The 25,050-nt window shown below is 37.3% G+C and overlaps 1 protein-coding gene across 2 annotated transcripts in view; it reads right to left on the reverse strand.

The window, feature by feature from the left end:
* KLHL1 (kelch like family member 1) overlaps positions 1 to 25,050 on the reverse strand; it is a 193,180-nt gene that overhangs the window by 137,440 nt on the left and 30,690 nt on the right. For both annotated transcript variants that reach the window (XM_089507962.1, XM_089507961.1), the window contains exons 2-3: positions 17,417 to 17,599; positions 2,405 to 2,541 (exon numbers count right to left, since the gene is read on the reverse strand). In XM_089507962.1, the coding sequence (XP_089364088.1) occupies positions 2,405 to 2,541; positions 17,417 to 17,599 (320 nt within the window). The remainder of the gene's footprint in view (positions 1 to 2,404; positions 2,542 to 17,416; positions 17,600 to 25,050) is intronic.

Below are 25,050 nucleotides of genomic sequence, written 5' to 3' on the forward strand. Positions count from 1 at the left end.
AAACAGGATTACAGTCATGCACTATAAACACTATTGTGAAATTTTATTAGTGGTTTATTTTGAATGTTTGTGCTGTGTGATGAAGTGTTTTAACCAGAGTTCTCCTTTAGGTAGAAATTACAGAAAAGCAAGATAAATTTGAGGGAATGAAGCTTCCCACCTTTTCTCAATTCTTAGAGAAACAATTAAAACAGATACAAACACACACACACACACACAGCTCCCTTTATAAACCTCTGCCTATATACACTTATACACACACACACATGCACTCCGGTGCTTAGGAATGGAGTGTGGCTTCGGTGCAAACTCCGGACTCTTGGGACCCATGCATCATTTAAATAGCATACCTCCAAAGAGACCCGAAGCAGATTGTAGGTGTTTGACTCCTGATTCCTTTTGCATCTCAGCAAAGACACTGTTATTCTGTGTTTTTATATAGATATTAATCTGCAGTGTAAAACAGACTTTTATAGAAATGTATATGGGGATTTTGCACAAAATTTGTGGGTAAAAATCTATTGTTTCCAGATAGCCACATTTTGGTGTGCAAACTTCCTGTTTGGGGTACAATCCACCCTCCCCACACTGATTTTGAACAAAGATGCCAATGTGAGATTTTGAGAACTGTGCTCTTTTGAATTAAATATATGTTTTTCGCACAATGGAGAATCAATTTATTTTTAGTGAGAGTTCTGTGCAAAATTGCTGGATTTTGTTGTGCCAAAAGCCCCACAATGTCACAAATTACTATGCTGAGTGACAAGCCACAGAGTGCATTGGTTACAGTCCAAGATCAAGAAGCCAAGAAAGTCAGACAGAAGCCAGGGAAACAAGCCAGATAGAGGGATGTGCTGATCAACAGTTGGGCTCCTCCTGATGTTGTCACAGGAATCTTTCACATGGAGCACCGCAAGTTGTTTCCTGCACCAGAACTGTGCTACTCTGTCTCCTTTTCTGCACAGGCTGATCACTGAACAAGGCTATCTGGGGCTCCTGAGCCACTCCCAAAACACTCACATACATTGTTCACAAAGAAATCACATAGGGATCTGGAAATGTGTGTGTATGTCTACATGGAAACAATTTCCAAAATGATTTGTGATATACAGATATCAAGCAAAAACTGTACAGAATCCTCACTTCTGTGTTATTTTTTCCCAACTGGGTTTCCTAAACATCAGAAATTTCTTTCCCCCCCCCTCTCTTTTCTTCTTTCTTTTCTTTTCTGGCCAGGAAGTAATAATAATAATAATAATAATAATAATAATAATAATAATAATAACTTTATTACGGCCATTTGGCCAGCACAGCCAGGAAGTAAACTACAGGAAATATTCTTTCCAGCCCTAACCTGGTGCACTTTATAACTCTAGAACTGAGAATGAGAAGCACTCCTTTGGCTGCAAGACCATGATAGAAACGAGAACTGGAAACAAGTAGAATTCACTTCTGTGTTGTTTCAGAAAACATGGAAGGTAAGCAGACCTCTTTCTAGCATGATTACATAATAAACTCACATTTGTAATATGTCCCTTAACCACCAAGCTGTATTTGTTACAACTTGACTCTTTTTGATCAACTTTGACTTAGGTCACCTTGAAGTTTATGTTTAATTTGTGGGACAATGTTGAAAACATAAAAAAACGAAGATCCAAACTGTAGACTTAATTATCTAAGCACATATTTTACATTAATGGAAACCAGTTTCACTACTCTTTTAGCCCCAGCAGCAATGCAAATTTGTCTCCATAGATTCATAATGATACAAAATTCTCCTAACAGTGCAACAACCATTTATAGAAGGAGTGGCTGCATGAGGCCTCCTCAAATCATTTTTGTAGTCTCCAGGGCCCCCTAGGATCAAAGAATATTGCTCCAAAACACCCCCAAAGCCCTCTACAACATTTCTACCACATCTTCAGCCCACCTTCCCCCTGGTGGTGGTGGTGGGGTCTAACAGTATTTTTTTCAAATTGTTTTGCTTTAAAAAACAACAACCTTTGCCCCTAGAGGACTGAGGAGGGGCATTTCCATCACAAGAGATTCCTCTTCTGAAACAAAGGAACTCAACAGGATGTGACAAGACATCCTGTCGTTTAAACCCCCCCGCCCCCCCGGCCTCAAAAATATGGTGGAAATGCCCTTTTTGTGCCCATGGGTGCATCAGGAGGCTGTAGTCCTCCAAAGTCTCCTGTGGCGGGGGGGGGGGGGAGGGGGTCGCTAATGCAGCCCATGTCACAAAGGCACACAACACCATTCCTTACCATGTTCATCATTCCTAACATATATCATTTCTGATTAGACAAATTTGAAATGGTAGAATATGTTCTAGTGGTTAAAGAGAAATAAACAAAAGTACCAGTCTTCATAACAAAAAATATAATATAATGCACTACAGTACCTGTATATGCAAACTGAACAAGTTCCCAGAGTGCACTTGGATCAATGCCTTCCATTTTGATTTCTTCTTGCTTTGCTTCACAAACATCACTTGTAAACATTGCAGCAAAGTAATCAGAAACGGAACTTAGAACGAGTCTGGGGGGGGAAACCACATATATACATATGCATCTATTAATTTATTATATTTCATGTTAATATTCAGCAGTGTAGTTCTCAGCGTGTTCAACTAGCAGCAAGTTGATATAAATTATTGAAGTTAGGAATGTAAAGGCATTGTCATGAAAACTGAGCAGATATTATTATAAAAACTACTGAAATCAGTCAGATGGCTAACCTACATCTTCTTACCTGTGTGTAAACCCCACTGAACACATGTCTGCATGTTAATGCTTTAAGAAATTTGGTATATTGTTCCAACCACAGTTTGTTCTGGAGATCTTAGAGCATAGAATGTCTTATCTGTATGGAGGCAATCCTTCATGTACTCTATCCTTAAAGCATTTATGGTTTCATAACATCTCACTATTCATGAAAGATTGTTTCTTTAACATTCTTGTCTTTCTGTAACTTATATTTCTTTATAAATGTGTTGATGGAACTTAAAATGGCTTCCCATCTATGGCCTAAATCCAATGGTTAGTCTCAATTAGAGTAACTTCATTCCATTAAAGAAGCTTGTCTAAGTGTTAGCTTCGCAAGTTTTCATTTATTCAGTGAGTCTGCCTGAGATGGCATTATTAATTGGATTCAGGCATCTATCAACCTTTACCTGGCCATGTAGTATCATTTATTTCTATTTATCTCATGGCCAAGTTTACATTTGGGCTACACTTTTTGTCAGGTTATGATTTATTAAATGGATGTATACTAGGCATATAAAAGTTGACCTTTTTAATATAAATATAAATATATATATATATATATATATATATATATATATATTTCCTGTATCATAAATTGATGAACTTTTGCTTAAAAACAAATAAAAAAGTGATAATTCCCCTGTGTTTTTTTTAAAGTCACTCCCAAATCAAAATGTTGTATTACAGTATTAGCGCATACGAGGTATATTATGTAGTGTAGTATATACAGTATTGTATAACTGGCTATACAAGTATACATTATACACCATTATATTCAATTATTCATAATTTTATAATTTATACATTTAAAGAATTCCTATTTTATTTTATATTTTATTAACAGTTTGTTAATGGTACAGATAAAATCATAGATACATCAGGATGGAGAGACGATATGAAGTTTTTGCTTAATTTAACATGGGTTTTCCGATTCTACAAAGAAAAAGGTAATTTTCCTTTGATCAACTTTCACAAAATCCCAAACATCAATAATGCCAAGTGGAATTCAATAGCAATTCTTGTTATGCTGACATTTATTTTAATACCATCAACAAGACCTACTTTGCAGAAAGTTTGCAGATTTATTTCATATGAGTGGGCAGATTATTGGTTCACAGATCAAATATATAATGACAGTGATTTTGAGAACTTGTCTGCAGTACTGACACCTTACAATAAAGCTCTGCAAACATTGACGAATCACTGGAAACAGGAGCCATCAGTTACAGAAATACCAAAAAGTAATCAGTGCACAGAAAGAGCTATTAAAGTGATGCAAGAACTGTATGAAGTTTGCAAAGACAAGGACAAACTGCAACTATGGTTCATCTTAAGTAATACGAAATGAAAAAAATGTTGGTTTTTGTAAAGGTATAGTATTTAAATGTTTATGGTAAAATAGTACCATGTTTGTTATGTGATAAATAGGCTATTATGTTGTCTTTATGGAAAAATCGTGAATTCTGATCTTTTTAATTTGGGGGTGGCCCCTTTTTTTTAAGACAGGTAAGAATTAATAGAATTTAATTGTTTTTAGACAAAAGTTCATCGAAAAATGATGGCTCCTGTTTCCAGTGATGAGATTGTAAAACATTCATACCCCTAATGTATACCTTGCCCTTCAGCTACACCTTCCCGCAAGGTGGTCTACATTATAGCATAAAATCACTATAATGTCAGAATGAAATAAAAAAGAACTCAACCAAATCAACATTAAACCACTTCCAAGAGCGGAGTACAAAGTTATAGCCACCAAAAACCTGATCAACCCTCCCCCACAAAACAAACCAAAACCCCCTAGAACGGCACCATAACTAGTTTATTATTTGGTCCTATTTTAACAACCAGTTATTGCCATTTTGAAGGCAAAGGGACACAGCATAAGGACTATGATGGCAATGTTAAAAGACAGGCAGACTCATTTCTTTTAATTGTGACCCTATGTTGTCAATTTTACAGTGTTATGAAAAAAGACTGTGTGATTATATGTATCAATGAACGGTACAATAACTAAAATTTTATGAATCACATATTTCTATTTAATCTCTTCATGATGATAAATGGGACTTCATCCCATCTACAGTCAGTGTGAAATTGGTTGATCATTGTTGTATAGAGGCAGAAATGTTCAAGAATGCAGCAAACGTCTATATTTTCTTTGCAACTTGCTCATGTCTTTTTCTATGTGCCACTCATGCAAGCAAGCAAAGGCTGTGGTGTTCCTTGTTTTTGTTTTGTTTTTTAGGATATATTTTATAAATTCATGCATTATACAAATTGAATTTTTCTTTCTATATCTTTCCCTCCCTTTTTTCTTGATATGATCAGCAACCAGGAAAAAAGCAATACATATTGAAACATGCATTGCTACTACAGCTATTTTCTTCAGAATCTAACCAGATAAAACAAGTTGAAAATGACTTATAGTTAATCTTAATTTTGAGAGATGACATCATGCTAAATCATCCTATATTCAAAAAGAAAATAAGAATGTCTTGGGAATAACTGAATTAGCAATGAACTGTTTCTTTCTGCACCTCAGAGAGCTGCAGGTGGTAGTAAATCTTGGCTTTGAAGCATACTGACCTATTCAGCAAAAAGGTCATTTGTGTCTTGGATGTCATTTTCTTACTTCCAATTCCTGCAATGCTACTAGAATCACCTAATGAACCATGTTTCCTCCATGGGGTTTTATGTCTTAATGCAAAATAATCCTCAGATGAGAAATTATTTGGATATTAGCACAACAGGTTTAGCTTTTCAGTCAGCATCTAATTAAAGTTTGTGCTTCCATGTGCACTATTTTGTTTGTGCCAAAGCTGAACCTAAGGCTTTCGATAACTGGAAAATCACTACAACCTCTTATTAGTCAAGCAGAAGTGAACGTCTCAAAGGACATTGGCCTTGCCAACCCATCCTTTACTTGTGGATTTTATAAGGAAGTGTTAGGATTTTAAATCAACGAGTTTTCTTGTAGAATGAGCTGCAATTGAAGCGAGGAAATGCCTGTAATGTATGAATTGATCACCTGTATCAGAATATACAGATCAACTAATATTATACTGTAATATATAGTTATCATAATAATCTATTGGGTATACATTATAATATGGATAGTATAGTCCTCCAAGTTTCTTGTAAAAAAATAATTTCATTGGTGGGTGGATGCTTGGTCCTTCCTGCTTCAGTTTAAATAACACAGAAGGCTGAATATACAGTATATTGAATAAAAATCAGTTATGAACAAATCTGGCAGGAAACTGACATACCATGAAAAAGAAAGCTAGGCAGCCAGTGGAAGTAAAAAAAATTCCTCCTGAACTTCTGTATCACATCTGAAGAAACCTTTCACCACAGCGGTCAGTTGCACTTCTATAATTAATGAGCCTCTCCCACCTACAATAGCTTTACAACTTGTGACTTTGTGCTTTTGCTAGGACTAGAAAATTTGCAGTGAGTTCAAAAATGATAACTTCTGCTTCAAATAAGTAGCAATGTTGTTTATTTTAGCATCTGAAATGCCAACTAGAATTTGCCAGACATCTTCTACAATGTATACTTATTTGTGCACTGTTTTTCCTAGATTAAAATGTTATTCAGGAAATTATGTCAGAAGAAAATATAAGTTAATAATTGCAAGAATAAAACATTTATCTCCGCACTTATCTATTAGAAATCAATAATTTGTCCCAGTGTGGTGGAGTGGTACAGGAACAATATGCACCCCTGACTTTCTTCCTGACATGAAACTTTTAATGGAACAGAGACTATCTTGGAGTAAGGAAAGTAGTATACAATCATTTGTATCATACAGTGGTTCTGTAGTCAAGTTGCTATTTATTCCTGTTTTCAGAATGTGGACTCAACCAAGTTGATCTCCAGTTCCATCAAGCATCTTGTAAAAATGCAGGAGAACAAGGCCTACTGCCTCCTTTCATCCTTTATAGCAACCACATTTCAGGGGAGGGAGGATATTTGCAATACTGGGTGTTTGGAATATCCTTAAGAGTTATTTACTAAACATTTCAGTTATTCTCAGATGGGAATGACTGAAGACAAGGGACTGTTTCATGGATGTGAGGACGAACTATTTTTATGCATTGTTCTATTTACTTCCTGGCTACTTTGGTTAACAGCAATGGCATCCCTAGGGTTGATGTCACCCAGTGTGGGCATGCATGGTGTCACCACCACCCCATTGACCCCCTCTCATTTAACATCATACAGAATCCTTAGTAATGCTTTTTTTTTGCTCTAATGTTACTCATAAATCATAATTCTCATATATCATGAATATAATGCTAATAGTTGTGACATAAACAACTAGCAACATTAAAATTATACCTTCAAATTACAATATCATATGCATAACCTAAATTTATTTACATATACATAGTGAAGATTTGGTTAAAATTTAATGTTTTTAAAGAAAATTTAAAGATAATATATTAAAAAATCAATTTTAAAAAAAATAATTTTGAAATTTGACATTTTAATTTTAAAAAAATTCTGGGGGCCCTCCTTTCTTCTCCCACTGAGCTTCACCTCACTCCCACCATCTCTTAAAGCATTTTAAAGAGATACAGGCAAGTGCCACAATGTTTCTGCCAAAATATAGATGTTTGAGGATCAGTGGTGTCACCCCCCCTTAAGGTGTCACCTGGTGCTGTCTGCACACACAAACACACACACCTCAGTGATGCCAGTGGTTAACAATAGTTTTAGAAATGTTTTAAAAAACAAAGCACTCAGTGGCTCCATCTCTACTAGATCAATTGTGGGGAAGCAATGGCGCTAATGAATTTGCTTTTTGTTAAAGGGCTTGATTGGAGTATGAACCAATGGCAAAGTGTTTTAGACCAATTGGGGTAGGTCCTGAACCTCTTATCAATCACAAGTCATCAATGTTTGAGGAGAAACCAGAAGCTTCCCTATTGGTTTTGATAGACATATTTGTGTAATATTCCATAGCCTAACAATCTAATTTGAGTGGGAGTTGAGGGTTGGTGTACACTTTGTTTATTGATAGAATACATCTGAGTGAATGTACAGATAAAATGGAATGTACAAATAATGTATAAGCATGTCTGTATCCTTTAGCAGAAAAAAAAAGGAATTCACCTTTTATTTCAACCTTATATTTATTAAGCCACTTTTTCTGGTCTAAAAAGATTTGGCTTCTGTTGAATTGTAATAAGTATAAAAACAAATTCAGCATGGATACATTGGGATGCAAATATTTCCATTAAATTTCTGAGCAAAACTTGTGCTAGAAATTATATCCCCCTATGGAATGTATGAGTCTCCCACCTCAAGAAAAAAAATTGTGTCTTTCCTATCTGTTTGCTAAGCACTTTATCACAGTGTCTAAACTTGTCAAATACATATGATGTAGCCACTATGAACTGTCTAAAATAAATCAGAGAGGTAATATGAAAAGAAAGCAACTTTATTTTATGTTCTTGTCTTGTGTTGGTCCAGATGAAAAGAATGACTCCAGGGTCTGACATATTTAATCTAGTCTTTGGAAGTGGTATACTTCCACATGCCAGAGGTCATTTCATGTAAAGCTTACAAGTACAGTAGTTTTGCTCTTTTAAAATACTGCCGCTAGTATTTTGTTCTATAGCATACCCAATGTTTGGCTAGGTATTTTTTTTTTTCTATTTCCTTTCTGTGAAAAAAAAAACTTGGTAAGCATAAATCTACCCCAAACAAAACTTTCATTTTTGTACATATAGGATTAATTTGTAGCCCACAATCATAATCTGAAATAGTGGTACAATACTGGGGAAGAGCGAATTCAAATTCTTCAAACCCTTCAAAGATGTAAAGAGCTTGCCATCTTCATTTTGATAATGTTTACTACCAGAATCCATGGCCCCAACAGATGTAAATTTTGGACATTTATGTTTTCCTCCCATCTCATCATTTTTAAATACTATGTAGGAAGGAACTGGTGAAATCATCTTCCTTGGTTCAGTATCACTTGACTAAGGAAGCTCTATGAAATTCATGGAGTCACCATAATTCAAAAGGCAACCTTGAAGGCACATATACATACACAGTACAATTAAGAGTTATGAGAAAGATTTGATTGTATTTTGGTTAGAGCAAATAATAACATTGCCCTAAACTGTGGACTTTGTTAAATACCTTTGATGCCTCTCTACAACACATGTTGTAAACTGTAAGCATAAGGGTATCAGCTCTGAGCAGAAGATTTGGTTGTGTCATTTTCTTTTTCTCCTTCAGAAAACTAGAAGGAAACTTGGAAACATGTGGTGGGCTTGGCCATACATAAGTAGATTCTGGAAACAAAATGATGAGAATATCTGTAAAATTCCTAATATAAGATTCGGGATGACTCCGGAAATCTACCTGCTAATTATGATCAATTAAATTAAAATACATTACAGAAATACAAGATAGAAATAAATACTGGAAAATAATTTTATACATGGTCTCACTGGCAATAATTCTCGCAGTACAAAGATGGAAATCTCCAGTAATTCCAACTATAGAAGAATGGATGATCAAACTGTATGATGCCATTGAAATGGACAAACTAACAAGATCAATAGAAGACATTTATTCAGATGGGAAAGAATTAAAAGTTTTTTTGACTTTTTGTAAAGAAAAATGGAGTTAACAAAGATAACGAAAGACAAGAACTTATATTAAAAACAAATCAACCTTTCTAGGTAATTATACACAAAACTACACAATAAGACAGAAAAACAGACATAATAATAACATAAAAAAGAAGGTGAAGTCAAACAAATTAAGAATAATTTACCTCGACAGATAAAACAAAAGGAAAACAATTAATTATGCTTGAGTTTATATATAACATAAACTAGCTAAATCAAGATATTTAAGGGGGGATGCATATTATACTATTATATATATTATGTTCAAATTAAGCAACATTTCTGTTTTTGTCTATTTGTTTGTAATTTTAAAGGAAGAAATTAATAAAGATTACATAAAAAAAACCTAGAAGGAAACCAGCAAACCATGAGAAGACCATAAGGATATGTATACAGCCAGATAATTTGTATAACAAATATATCTGAACTGACTTTCATTGGGAGTGCAATATTTCAACCTCCTTTGGAGGAAAAAGCACTGGTATTTTTGTAGTTTCAATTTTACTTGCTTCTGTAGAGAGTAAGTAAAGGAAAGCAAAATTCCTGGTATGGAACAGATCCTGTATCTTTGGCCTGGTAGAAACAGGGGGAAGTGCCATCCTGGCCCTATTTCTAGGGTTTGGGAGCATGCAGCGACCACAAGCTCCCAAATCCTAGTCCATACAAATGCCCCCAGTATCTGTACGTTGCGCCGCCAGTCTCGCATCATCAATGCACAACAGTGTGCCGATGGCACACTCATTGCGTTGGCCGCGCACACCTAAATTTTTCTGGGTTCTTTTTGGTGCAGAGGGACGCCGTACAGTTTGGCTGCTGCTGCGGCCCTAGGGAGCAAAAACGGGCACTTCCAGCCCACCCTTTTGGAGCCGTCTGTGGAGCCTCTTAGCATCATACCAGGTCTCCAGTAGCAGCCTAAAACTAAAACTTCATGTTACTCTGCTTTCTTCTCTATCTCCAGCTACCTTTCTATGCACTTTCCTAAACTTCTTGCTTCATTCCTTCACTCACAAATGTGAAAACACTTCTTCAGTTTAGCTGATATGTGGTGTGTTTCACCTGCCTTAAACAGAAGTTTTCCCATTTCAACACTCCAGGCAAATACTTTTACCCAGAAACCACCCTCTAAAAAACGTCACAAAACATAGTTGTACTGGTTCATAAGAGAGAGAGAAAAGATTGTGGCTGTCTTTAGACCAGTGTTTTCCAAACATTGGTCTTCCAGATGTTTTGGACTTCAGCTCCCATAATTCCTGATATTTGACTCAAATCGCTAGGCCTTTTGGGAGCTGAAGTTTAAAACACTTTGAGGACCAAAGTTTGGGAAATGCTGCTCTAGACCTTTTCTCATTGTCTGACTTTGCTGTTCCTTTCTCTGTCCTCTAATTTTGTAGCACCTAGCTTGATGAAGAATTCTGAAAAAGCTGTGTACCATTTAGCTCATTCCAATAAAAGCATTGTCCAACTGTGCATTTTGTTTTCAGTCTCTAATTATTAGCTCCCACACACTGGTCACTGCCACTGAGAAATGTTAAGACTATTTTGTCAAACAACAGGCTCTCATCAGGCATTTTTTTAAAGCAAAACTATAGCGATAAACATATGTACAGTAATTGGACAGCAAAGTGAACAACATATTCGAGTGCAGAGGAGGAGGAAAGAAGTATTTCTTCAAAAATAGGCTGGTGAGTTTTTTTAAATAAATAAATAAATGCTTGTTCAAAGGAAATAGGAATCTTGCAAGCCTACACACAATTGAGTAGCATTGTGCCCAGAGCTCTCAATCAAATAAATATGTTTTTATCCGCAAAACCAACAGATCTTAAAAGCTAAGATTTTTTAATGGTATAAGATTGTGTGGATTGGAGTCCACTTCAACAGATGCATGAAGTGACATTAAAGTGAAAGCAGACTGTTGTCAACAAAGCCTTATGCCATTATAAAAACAGCAAAACCCTGTTTTTATAATGTTAGAAGACTCTTTTTTTTGCTTTTGTTGCAATAGCCTAATAACTCTGAAAGCTATTGCTATGTACTATAGAAGCCAAGCAATCAGATACCCATGAATTCAATGCTATTTTATGTTTTCCAAATGATTGCACAAAATCTGTGACAAATTTGACTGAGGTCCAAAACACACTGCAGAAATAATCCAGTTTCAGACTGTTTTAACTGCCCTGGCTCAATGCTTGGGAATCCTAGGAACTGTAGTTTTGTGAGTCATTTAGCATTCTCTGTCAGAGAGCTCTGGTGCCACAACAAACTACAATTCCCAGGATTCCCTACCACTGAGCCAGGGCAGTTAAAGCAGTCTCACACTGGATTATTTCTGCAATGTATTTCAGACCTCAGATACATTCTCAGATACAACTAGTTTAGCAATCTGGACAATCAACTTATGTGCCTTCAAGTTGTTTCTAACTTAATGTGATCCTATGGTGAACCTATGAACAAGAATTGTTCACAGAGGGGTTGCCATTGTCTTTCTCCAAGGCTGAGAGAGTGTGCTTGCCCAAGACCATCCAGACGGATTCAAACCCTGGACACTAGTCATAGCCCTATGCTCAAACCTCCCCACTACAGTGGCTCTCTAGACGGTCAATACCACACTAAAATTGTTGGAAGCAAAGAGGCATCAACACTTGTATAAAGTGAGTGGGGGAGCAGGGAGTCTAGGTAATGGCTGCCCTTTGTTTCACTCTCTCTGTATCTTTATTTGTTCTAAACACTCAAGTCTTTTGCTTCCCTCTTACCTCCAGACATCACTTGCCCTTGTCTCTTGAGAAGTTAGACTCTTTGTTGCCTTTGTCTGGGAAGAGAGTATTCATGCGCTCCAACTCCAACAATAAATATTGGCTTACACCCACACAAGAGCCAACTTTTAACCAACTTTTACATCTTTTGCCTATTTCATTTCCTATCCTAAAATGGAGTTGCCAATATAAAGTTTTCTATTTTTTTCCTACCTTGCAAGAACATCCAGAGAAATTACTTACATTTCTACAAAGATCTACCAAGATCATATTAAGCTAGCCCTGCTGCACACTTAACATAGATGCCAAATATTTTTGTAATAATTTCCCCTAAGTTATGTCTTATCACAATTTCAAATATTGTTACAATAATCAGTTTACTTGATATGTAGAGTTATTACTTTCAGTGTAAAAGAAAAATGTCAGGCATTCTTCAAAATACCAGTGTTGACTTGCTTGGTCAGTGATTCTTTTTAATGATGATAATGATCAGAGTTTATATTTACAATGCTTTAGAACATTTCTGTAACTAGGGCCCAGTACATACCGCCCCAAAAGGGTGGGCTAGAGGTGGCTGTTTTTTCTCCGGAGCCAAACTGTGCGGTGTTCCTCTGCCCCAAAACGAATCCGGAAAAAAAGTTTTTCTTCAGATGCCACATGGACTTCACAAATGCGGCATTGGTGCACTTGTGACTTAAGCGATGCACGGTGACACCTATATGCTGCATGTTGTTTATGTCATGATGGTGGCCCCCGTATGGACAGGAGTCTACCTTTACGCCGCAGCCGTGACGTCCTAGGGTTAGGGACCATGCAGTTGGTGCACGGTCCCTAACTCTTGAATCGCCGCTTGGATGCTGCTTCTTGGTGGTATGTTATGGGACTCCATGGTGGAAACTCTTTCAGTGTAAACATTTAATATTTAAAATTCAGGAAAGAGTTCAGTGTTTAATGTTTGTATTCTCTTTGAGTCTCATTTTAAGTTAGTTATTTTTGTTATTTCATTGTTAATTTGATTTAATTGTACATTAATTACCTTGAAAGAACTCTGTCCTATAAGTGAAAGACTGTTTTTTTTTCCAGTGAAAGCTGCCTGTGCTTTGAGATCTGAGGAGAAAATTCTTCTGCTGTTCATGCCACTTTCAGAGGCATGTTTGGTAAGCAAGGATGTAAGTGAGAGGATCTCCTTCACAGAAACAACCAGGCTGAGGAAATCTCTTGCAAGAGAGGCTATGCTGGCTTCTTCCCTGTTATCCTTCCAACCTTCTTACTCAGGCAGGCCTTAAACAATGTCTATTGCTAAAGAAAGTCCTTTTAATAAGTGTTGTTGTTGTTGTTGTTAAGCTTTATTTATAAAGTGCTGTAAATTTACACAGCACTGTACAAACAATCAATTAAAATTGATAAAATAATCCTGCCTATGGCATACATACTATGAAAATAATTAAACATAATACATATTAATACATATTCACATTCAAACAATAAAATATAGCTGATGACAAATTAAAATAAAATTGGATAACAATCATGTCATGTCTGGGAACGCTTCCCTGAACAGTATTGTCTTTAACTGAGTTTTGAAGCTGGTTAAAGAGCTGATGAATGGTGCTTGTGGGGGAAAGAGGTTCCAGGAGTAAGGGGCAGCAAGTGAAAAGGGACAGATCCAGGATGGAGCAGTAAAAATCCTAGGCTGGGACAGCAGTCTTTGATTACCAAAACAGAATGCATGAGTAGGAAAGTAAGGAGAAAGAAGCTCTGATAAATAAGGAGGGGCCAGGCCATGCAGGGCTTTAAAAGCTATCAACAGAAGTTTATAATGAATATGGAAAGGGAGGGGGAGCCAATGGAGGAGTGATAATAAAGGAGAAATGTGATCGAAGCAGTGAGCAGACATGAAAATGTATGAAGTTGAATGCTGGACAGAAATTAAAGGTGAGAAAGAGGAAGCCTTGCCAGAAGGAAGTTACAAAAATCCAGTAACAAGACCACAAGAGTATAGACCAGAATCTTGGCAGTGGAGGCTTAAAGAAATGGTCAGATTTAGTGATATTATAGATATCTGCATGCCTTGGCTATGGCCTGAATCTTGGGGATACACAATAAGGAAGAATCAAAAATTCATCCATAGAAACAGGAAGAGTTCATCCACAGAGACAGAAGGTAATGCAGAAATTTTTTCAGTCAAAAGTGATTGAAGATTAGTAGTAGATGAAAAATCAGGAAGAACAATCTCAGAATGAATAGTAGTAATTGTGGTGGTGAAATAGGTAGCAAAATCATTAGGAGAAAATAATGAAGAGACAGGAGGAGGAGAAAGTTTTAGCAAAGTCTTGAAAGTGGAAAACAAATGCTGCGGGTGCCTCTCATTGGCACAGATCAATAATTTATATTAGTTCTGTTTCATCATAGACAGGGAACATGAAATGGGAGAAAAAATAAATTTATAATGAATAAAATCAGCCCACTCCTTTGACTTTTTCCACAACTTTTCAGCTACTCGAGAACAAGAACAAGTTGAGAAACCCAACTGTGGGAGCAAGCAAGGGGTGAGGTCTAGTCATGAAGGAAGATGCACATACAAATAGAGGAGCAAAGCTGTTAAGAGCTGAAGAAAGAGTGGAGTTAAATAAAGACATTGAAGAATCAGCAGTCCCCAAGATTTAGAGAAGAGAAAGAAGAATCCAAGGTCTGACTGAGATGGTCATGATTAACAGACTGAAGACCACGAAAATATCGTCAAACAATATGACAAGGGGGTGGAATATGAACAAGAGTAAAAGAAATTAAATAATGATCAGATAATGGAAAGTGCCATGTTTTTTTAAAAAAATGTTTAATGCTGTTGTTATTCTAATGTGCCTTCAAGGTGGCCCCAGCTTATGGTGATCCTAGCATATGCTTTTCTTAGCAAGATTTATTCAGAGGAGGTTTGCAATTGCCTTCCTCTTAAGCTGTAAGAGTGTCACCCAGTCACCCAGTGATTTTCTATGGCATATATATAACAAGCACATAATGACCACTCCCATACACTAATGACATCTATGCCCACAATTATTTGATTTTATATTTTAATATTTTATGTAATTTTAATCTCAAATTGTTTAATTCTTTTTAAGGGGGTACTGTGTATATTATATTATTGTATGATTTTACATGTTGTTAGCTGCTTTGATAGTTTTTACAAAAAGGGGAATATAAATAAAAGTTCTATTATATTATTTATTACAAACATTGGTCTCCCAGAGACTTAGGGGCTGTAAAGATGGTTCCAAAGGAGCGGCTTGCCGCTGCCCCTTTGCTTGCCTGATTGGGGTGCAGCAATGTCATGCCCAGCCAACTGCATTCTGCAGCCCCAATCCAGCGTTTTTCTGCCCCCAAAAGAAGCAGCAAAATGTTGCACCTTTGGGGGAAAAAACTGCTTTTGCTGCTTCTGTGGCACTTTTACTGCATTTTTTAATATATTTTTTTGGACACAGCATGTCTAAACACTGTGCTGAAGAAATGCTGTGGATCCACCTGCTGTCTGGTCGGCTTGGCAGCTTCCCGGCAGCTTGGGGGTGGAGTTGGGGTGTGAGGCGTGCGGTTGCCACACTCCTACTGTACCCTGATGCCAACCCTTTTGGCTGGTCTATACAGCCCCTTAGTCCAACCCTCAAACAACTTACACCACATATGATTCTTTCATTTTTAATTTGCTGTACATTTGACAATTAGCTTCTGGGTGCAGTACAAGGTGTTGGTTATTACCTTTAAAGACCTACATGGCTCAGGTTCAGGTTCCTTGAGGGAGTGCCTCTCCCTATATAATCCAGTATGCACTTTCAGATCCTCTGGGGAAGACTTTATTGCAGCCACAGATGACCAGATTGGCTGCACCTTCCTAGAGGACTTTCTTCTCTGCTGCTCCAAAACTGTGGAATGACCTACCAGAAGAGATCTGCCTTATCATCACCTTAAACACCTTTAAAAAGGCTGTCAAGACGGATCTTTTCTGGCAGGCCTTCCCAGACAGACCACACAAAGAAAAAAATAAAGAAAGATAGCCTCATCCACCTTCAATCTGCCCACTCCATCCTGTTTATTTTAGGATATATTATTGATGTAATTTTTAACTGTTATTGAATTTTACTATTTGTAATGGTGGGAAGGTTAGGGGTTAATATATGTTTTATTATGTTTTTATGCTTTTTTGTATTTTTATCTCTGTTCTAATCATGCCTCGATCTGCAGGGAGAGGTGGAAAATATAAACAAATCCTATTATTATTATTATTATTATTATTATTATTATTATTATTATTATTTTGTACCCATTATAAATCATATTGTGAGTCTAAGTCTGAAGAAATGGCATAAGAAAAATTAATTGATCTTTTAAAAAAATTGAATAAATATATATACACAGTCAGCCCTACACATTTATTGGAGTTAGGGGCACAGGACCCACATTAAAATGGGCGTGGGATGCAAATATCTCTAGCTGCCCTTAGAGATTTGACTGAGGATGGGTCAGAGAGTGTAGTTGGGGGCTCCAGGACCACTGTGGTCACTGGCGGGCTCACTCCAGCTTCAGATATGGAGTCCTGCACCTGTCCTTCCTGCCTCTCTCTCCTGAGGCAGGGGCACATATGGAGGGGCCCGCTGTAGAGACAAGAAAGAGCCCAGGAGGGCAGCTGGGGATGGCCCATAGAGAGGCCACAAGGGGCACACAGGGAGAAGACTCTCTTCCTTCTCTTCTCTGGCAGGTGCTGCTGCTACCTCTGCCTGCTACCTGGAGAAAGAGATCAGGGTTGGGTGAGCAGGCAGGTGGGTAGAGTGCAGCACAGCTGAGGGTACAATACAGATGGATGGATGCCTGGTGGACTAGTGGGTGATTGAGACACAGGCTCATTCTGAGGGCCATCATTTGCAGCACCAATGGTAGCAGAGGTGAGAGGGGCAATGGAGAGTCCTCAGGAGTAATTAAGGGTCCTCGTGCCCTGCATCCAGCTGCCTGCTCACCCATCTGCTCACTCTCCATCCTCAGCAAACATGAATATTTAAATCTGAGATAGTTAAACCCACAAGTGTGGAGGGCCAACTGTACCTATAGTGTCAACTAGGTATTATTTGTGAGATAACAAAGCAATTTCTGAAGCAAGACCACATCTGCTAGAATCAAACATAATCACCATCCATTTACATACAGTCCACATGACCAAGGTATTTATTTATTAATATAAACACTGTATCTAATCACCCACCTATGTGCAGGTATTTTACGGCTTCCAGCAATCAGAATAACATCACAGAGTTGCTGTTGCTTCAGGTAGCTTTCCATTTTCCTGAAGGTTTGTTCAGCATGGTGTACAGCCTGATAAAACTCCTCAGAACTATTAGGGTCCATATCATATTGAGATGGCAAAGGTAGGCTACCTGCTGATAACCTGTAACCCCAAATATGGGGAGAAAAACAGGGAGAAAAGAGGTGTTATTATATGTCTCCATGAGAAATGACTTAAGCATGCAATTTTAAATCTGTTTCAGGAAGACTCAACATGCCTTTTCTCATTTTTACAATAGGGAAACCTCTTTGGAGATTATTGCACACATTTAATTCTGCTATTTTCCCAATGGGATAAACGGACATTTAACTTCAAAGTGGGTCATACTGCATTCTCCCGTCTGCAGCCCATCTGCAAACTGGGCTTATCCTGCAGCTTTTCAAGGATGGGATCATCCTTGAAAAGCCACAGGATAAGCCTGGGTTGCATAAGGGGCTGCATATGGCTGCAGACGGGAGAATGAGGTAAGACCAGTCTTTGAAGTTAAATGCACGTGTATCCCCTCGGGAAAACGGCAGGATAAAGTGCATGCAATCAACTCCATTGTAAGTTAAATCATTTCCAAAATGGGGTATGATGATAGTGAGAAATATGTATGTATCTTACTGTGATGTTATGTTAATCTAAAAGAACATGGAATTAAAACTCTTCAGTGTTATTATTAATGAGTCATAAAGTGCCAATTAAATAAAAAACCAACTGCTCCAATCCATCTGGACTCAAGCATGCAGGAAAGCAGACTTTTGTGTGTCTGTCTTTAGCTACACAGATAAGTGTTTGCACAAAACCTCTGTCCAACCCAGTAACCACAGTGTTGCAGCCCTATAAAATCTGGAATGTCACTTGTCATCTAATTAAGAAAGAGAAGAACATTTGGATTCAATCCTGGCAGCTATCTGCTAACCAAACAATTGATTGATGCAGTTCTAGTCTCTTTTACAGGTTCATCTTTTGCTGCACCAGCCTCATGATTTATATGTTTTAAACTTAATATTGCGTTGGCTTTGAATGTCCAGGTTACATGGTTTTGAATCTATGTGTAGAAACAGAGACTCACTTTCTCTCCCTTTCATTATGACAGATAAGTGAAAGTTAGCTGCAGCATCACTTTAGTTCAAAATCTCATATTGTTCCACAGTCCTACTTCTCCTCATTATCCCTGCTTTTCTTTCCCACTTGTCTTTCTCAGCTCCAGTATTCCTTCCAACTTTATCATCTTCATCCAGGGGGTTTGCTCTGCTTTGTGCTTTTTCCCCTGCTTTATTTATTTATTTATTTATTTATTTATTTATTTTTCAATCATCTTACCTTCCAACTTGGTGCTAATTAACCCACCCCTCTCCTCACTGTCCCTATCAGGTACAGTGAGCCCTTGGTATCCAAGGGTGGGTCAAAGCAACCATGTGCAAATTTTGCACTGAATAAGTCCCAAATTGCAATTAGGGTTCAATAACTACATGGTTTTCAAAGAGTGTCTTGCAGTGGGGGGAAACTGCTAAAATTGCTCATTGCTTCCTTCAAAAAGAAAAAAACTTAGTGAAGAATTACACCCCTACTTTACACATACACAACAACAACAACAAAACTTAGGATTTTCTTAGATTATTTGTACTGAATACAAGAGTACACAGCCTTCAGAACAAGGTGGTTAGTTCATTATTGCTATTTTTTTACCTTTCTCCCTCACAGAGCTCTTATACCTCTAACAGAGGTAACACATGCAGATATTCAGCAAGTATAGCCTTCTCAGGGTTGGGATCTCATAAATTCAATGATATTTATAGAAGTATTTATTCACCATTTAGCAAACAATTCATTTGTTCTATTCAAGTTGGAGCTACCAGTATGATTCAAGTTTTTACCCCAAAAATGGGAGCAAATGGGAAAAGGTTGAGGTTGTTTTAAGGATTACTGAGCAACTCTAGGCAAAATGCTATTTTCAATGGTATTGAATTCTGTTTTGAAAAATGACCCTGTAGACTATGAGCTTTTTCACATTTGTTCCTTTTTCCATGTGAAAATTGGCTTTTCTTTGGTTGGAATCTGTCTGGAAATATGATAGCATCTTTCATACATTTTATTATAATGTGAATAGAACAGCATAGTCACACTTTAACCTTCCTGCACAAATGTCCTTTAACTATCCCTCGATTCTGCCATCTCCATATTATTTCCTTTCTCTTTTCCATATTTACATATAGCCTAGGAATCTGGAACATGAACATAAGACTTTGAACCATGCAAGCATTCCAAGTCTCAGGAGGAAGGTGTGTTTCTTTCTTTGTTTGTTTTATTCCTTCTGTCATTTAAACATTTGGAAACTGAATGGATCAGTACCCATCCCCTTCTTAATGGTATGCTTCTCAAAGGTTTTCCAAGATCAGAATCAACCAAAAGTTAATCATACTGGAGGAGTGTGTGTTAGAAAACGTCACTTTCATTCCTCCAGTGACACTCTTCACTATTCATTTGAATGAAAGGCCCAAGTACAGATTTCAGGTTTTCAAATTGGAACAAGATTGAGACAGAATTTTAGCATTAAAGAATAAAAGTTGCAAGAGAAACAAACAATCAAAATCCCACCAGCACGATTAGGTAATACACAGCCTCCTCTAAGTACCTCATCCGTTAAGACTTTCCATCTAATTCTGTAGATTGGTACTTGTACTTCCAACTTACAGAAAGATTTAAAGTAGATCTAAAACAGAGAGGAGTTAATAAAGAGTTTAACGATTTAGATAAAATTTTGATGGATGAGGGAAAGAAACATTTATTTTGAAAGAAAGACAATTGGAAGATGAAGCAGTAAAACATTCAATGGTAAAATGGTCTCAAGACTTACAATGTTCGATAGACTTAGAATTGTGGGAAAAGTCTTGGAAAGATACTAAAAAATTTACTGTCTGTCAAAATTATAAACTATACAAAGATGCTATACAGATGGTATATGACTCCTGTTATGATAAAGAAATTGTATAATACTGCAAACAATGTAGTTGGAAATGTGAAAAGCATGAAGGATCCTTTTTTCACCTTTGGTGGGAATGTAAGATGGCAAAAGAATTTTGGGGAAATATACATAGATTAATGGGGAATATTTTACAAATAGAATTACCACTGGACCCTCGTTTATTTTTGCTAAATATGACTGGTACTTTAGAAAACCTAAAGCTAAAAGAAAAATCATCGCTGATCTTATATATGGTCACACTGGGACGTATTATTTATGCACAATTTTGGAAAAAGAAAGAAATACCTTGTGAAGAAGAATGGATAGCCAAATTGAGGGAAGCAAAAGAAATGGATATTTTGACTGATATGATGAGGAATAAGGATGTGGAAAAGACCTATAAGAAATGGGAATGTTTAGATGTATATTGTGGATTCATAATGCCATAGATTTGTAAGGCTTGGTGAATTTCAACCTGTTGTTATTACAGTTTATTTGTCTTATGTTATCTTCAAGAATTATCAACAGATTGGTATATATAACTGAATTTGTTTATTGCGTTTACTTTAGATGTATAACATTGGTGAACTTTTTTTTGAACTGCAGATATGGGAATATGGTCTTTTAAATTATATTTACAAAGTATCATATTATGTGTGGAAGTACTTTTAAGTGGAACAAACACCGACACGGTCATACAGTATTCGATGTACTTATTTGTTATGTTTGTATGTCTTTTCTTGTTTGTAGGAAGATTGTACTGTGAATTTGTATTTGTGTATGTTATAATAAATTTAAAAAAAAAAAATCCCACCAGCACTCTCAATTCTTTTCTGTAGGCAAGATAACAAGAAAACTGGTTATGAACCATAATTGAAGGGTACAAAATCTCTTTGCCTACTCCTTACAGAGCCTTTCTATTAAGATACAACTAAAAGTGTATCTTAATAATCATCTCCCTGTTCTGCCTCCCCTCTTTCTTTCTTGATTTCCTTCAACTTCTTTTGCCCATTCTTCTATTCATTCTCACTTTCTACCAAAGTCTTCCATCTTCACATCACTTCTCAGTTCTTATTCATCTGTTCAATGCCTTGTTCATCAGGTTTCACATGTAACATGCATATCTCTTCTCCCTTCTCATATAACTCACCTTCCTCCTGCACCTTCCATGGCCATTTAGTGGCTGGTTTAGTGTTGGAGAAGCATCTGGATATCTCCCTGTAGTAAAATCAAACGGCAGACTTACCATCCTTTCCCAGAGGATGCCTTTGTTATTCTGACTTGGGTATAGGAAGATAACCAAATGCTTTCCCAATGCCTCCCATATACCATCAGCCACTAAATGGCTATGAAGAGGGGCCCACTGAAAAAAGATGAATTCTCTTAAAGATGTGGTCTTTGTGTGAGTGAGATTACAAAGTCTTCCCTGCAGCAGCAACAAAAGTTCAGTATTCATATTCAAAAGTTTAGTTGTGCATGTGTATGTCTTAACTGGATGCCCACACATTATTCAAAATAAATCAGTTATTTATTTTACTGTATGTATATATTTTCTCTTTTAGATTGAAGTATGTAGACACTGCAGTAGTGAACATTAACATGTGGGAAACAGACTGGTGGTTTTAGAAAAGTATATTTGTTTTCCCTTCAGAACAGCAGCACACTCGTATTATACTAAACAAACAAATTTTGTCTTGGAGCTGAATAAACCATATGCCTCAGCTTGCTTGAAAAAATGAAAGTAACAGGTTTCCCTGACATCTAGATGAAATCTGTTTGGCGAGTTCTTCAAGGAAGATATATTGCATGAAACTGTTTTTTTGTCTGTCCATCATGTTATATGCTTGGAAGTCCATGTGTCAGAACATTTTTTTCAGTTTTATAATAAGTTAAAAGGTGAGTGGTCCAACCTTAAAATAATATTAAAGACAATAAGAATCTTCTAAGAGTGGTTCAGCGATGGAACCAATTGCCTAGAGAGGTGCTAGTGTCTCCTGCACTGAGTAGGGGGTTGGACTTAATAGCCATGAGGCTCCATCCAACTCTAGCATACTAGGATTCTAATTCCATGTGGATTTTATCTACAGGAATTCTTTGAGTTTGGGGCCTATATCACATTAGAACAGTTTGATGCACTTCTGTGGATGGTTGAAAAAATGATAAGGAAGTAAGAATAGACACTTTACTCTCATCCCCTAAACACATGTATTCATCCTAAACTAAGAAAAGAGCCACCCTGTTTCCAACTTGTATGGATGTAAAAGGCTATTATAAGATTTTCATTGCATGCGCGTCAGTTCTATTTGCAGTTTCCAATGGATGTCTGGAGTCTGGACCAGCACTAATGGGCAAAATACTACACAGCTCATTCTAAATGATGTGAATATGTGTACAAGATTAATTAATGTCAACCAATCTACTTAATGTGAGACTTTGAGAAGGAGAAGGGAGGAGGAGGAGGAATTTTTGAGTCTCATCGAGTCAATGAGTCAGAGCTCCTAGAGAAGCAAAGAAATCTGCTTCTCTTGGATTCTTAAGTTTGCACCTTGTTTACAACACCGAGACATCACTGATCGCCCTACACAAATGCTGACAATGAGTATTGCGAATCAATGAGACAACATTACACTGATACTGAACAAATGGATTTCTCTTAGAAAAAAGTATCCCCATCACCCTACTATCCCATCAATAGCAAAACAATTTCCACAGTGGTGTGTATATATCATTTCAGCTGCACAGGCACAAGAGTTTAATTTCATTCTTTTTAAAAATGTGTTTGCCTTTTAGTCAATGCACAGCTGAAAAAATAGGTACGATAGGTAACAACTTTCTCTTCTAACCTAATGGTCTGTCGTTGTCAGCTTTTTGTAAAATCAGGTGTTAATATAATTCTGATATCCACATAAATTCCTTTATTTTTTGACAAGTCTACAGATTATCTAGAACAAATTTATGTTCTGTTTTGATTGTGATATGACCTCCAATCTATGTTCTAAAATGATTCCAGTTGCTATGTATGTTTTTTAAGAAGTAAATTTTCTTATTGAGGAAACGTGTACTGGAAGTGGATACATTTAATGCATTCTATAGTCAATGCACAATGTTTGTGTCACTTGTTACAGTTTTACTGTCCTGTCTTCCAGGAATCAGGAGGATGGAGTTGCAAGAGCTTTTGGGTAGTTAATCTGGTCCAGGTCACTCAGAGGTTATCCAGCAAAATGAAGAAAGAAAAAAGAGGGTCACTGTCAACCAGTCCAGAAGCTGTTGCTGGGGGCAGAAGGAGCAGCCAGAAGCTACTTCGCCCCCACTCTTTGAAGCGGTCACTGCCACAGTCCAAAATGGGCTGGTTGTCAATAATGAAATGGATGTAATTAAAATATACACAAACAAGACAGTCCAGTGGGGTGCATGAGGTGAAAGGAGATGAAGTGGGCATGTATGGCAGGCCTTCATGATTGTGCTTGCCAATGTGTTGCTGGGTGCACTGATGCACTATGTGGGTGGTGTATTGTTTATGTGACTCTGTGGCTAGTCGCACAGTACATCCAATAGTGTAGGAACTGGGTGGGAAGAGGGAGGTAATTGCCAGTCTCAGGTGCAATGTTTGGGTAATGGTGCACATACATGGTGGGAATGCAGAAAACAAAAATTAAAACAAAGAGGTGTAGCTTGATGTCTCATGGAGCGGACTGCCAGTAGGTGTTCATCCCATACTGGGAGCAAGCCATGTGGACACCCATGTTGTTTTAACCCCCAGGTCCAAATTTAGTTAAATAAAGTAGCCCTCATTTACTTGTGTGGGCTTGATACTTCATGGTTGGTCATCAAATGTCTGTTTCTCTCTAATCCTCTTTCGCTATTCTCCCAATGCCAATGCAGCTAGGGAAAAAAACTTCTTCTTAGAGGGGAAAAAACACCTTCAGAATAAAGAGCTTCTTTGTCAGAGCCTACATTAACTGAGATATGCTTTTGTCTACAGCAATTCTTGTACTTGGGAACTGGGTTGCTTACAAAAAAACCTTTGATTTTCTGGTATGTTCTGTTTTTGTCTTTCTTATGACTAATCTGTAATCCTAATAAAATTAATTAGGTGGAGCCTTAAGAAAGGAACCAGTAAATATATTAAGACTAGAAAAGTGCCTAAAACCCTTTAAGTGTGCAGAAACTGAAAGATAAAAGAGACAAAGATAAGCTCATCATCTAACAGTTATGATAAAAATGAATGAGGGAGAATAGAAAAACAAGAGCTGGGGAAGCACCTGGAGCATTCCTTGTCCTGGAGTTTTTTGTTCCTCCTAGGAGGCAAGTCCACCCCACCTCACCCACCCTGCTGCCCAATCTCCTGGGAATATCTCTTTGCAACTCTTCAGTCCAGGAACAAGCAGATGGAGAGAGGATTCCAGAAAGGAATCTCACAAAACTACTGTGATGATTCCCCTGTGGTCTAAGCAGCCAAACAGCAGGCCCGCCTTGGCTCTTAGTCCCAGCAGATCCTAGCTTCTCCCTGAGTCTCCTAGTCTATGTTCCTGCTCCTTGTGAAGTTGAAGATGACCTCTGGAGATCCTCGAATCACGGTGCCACTACGCAGTGAATTCGTATT

This window comes from Sceloporus occidentalis, unplaced genomic scaffold (assembly GCF_023333645.1).
Source record: "Sceloporus occidentalis isolate IW3139 unplaced genomic scaffold, rSceOcc1.0.p SCAF_2, whole genome shotgun sequence".
NCBI classification, from domain to species: domain Eukaryota; kingdom Metazoa; phylum Chordata; class Lepidosauria; order Squamata; family Phrynosomatidae; genus Sceloporus; species Sceloporus occidentalis.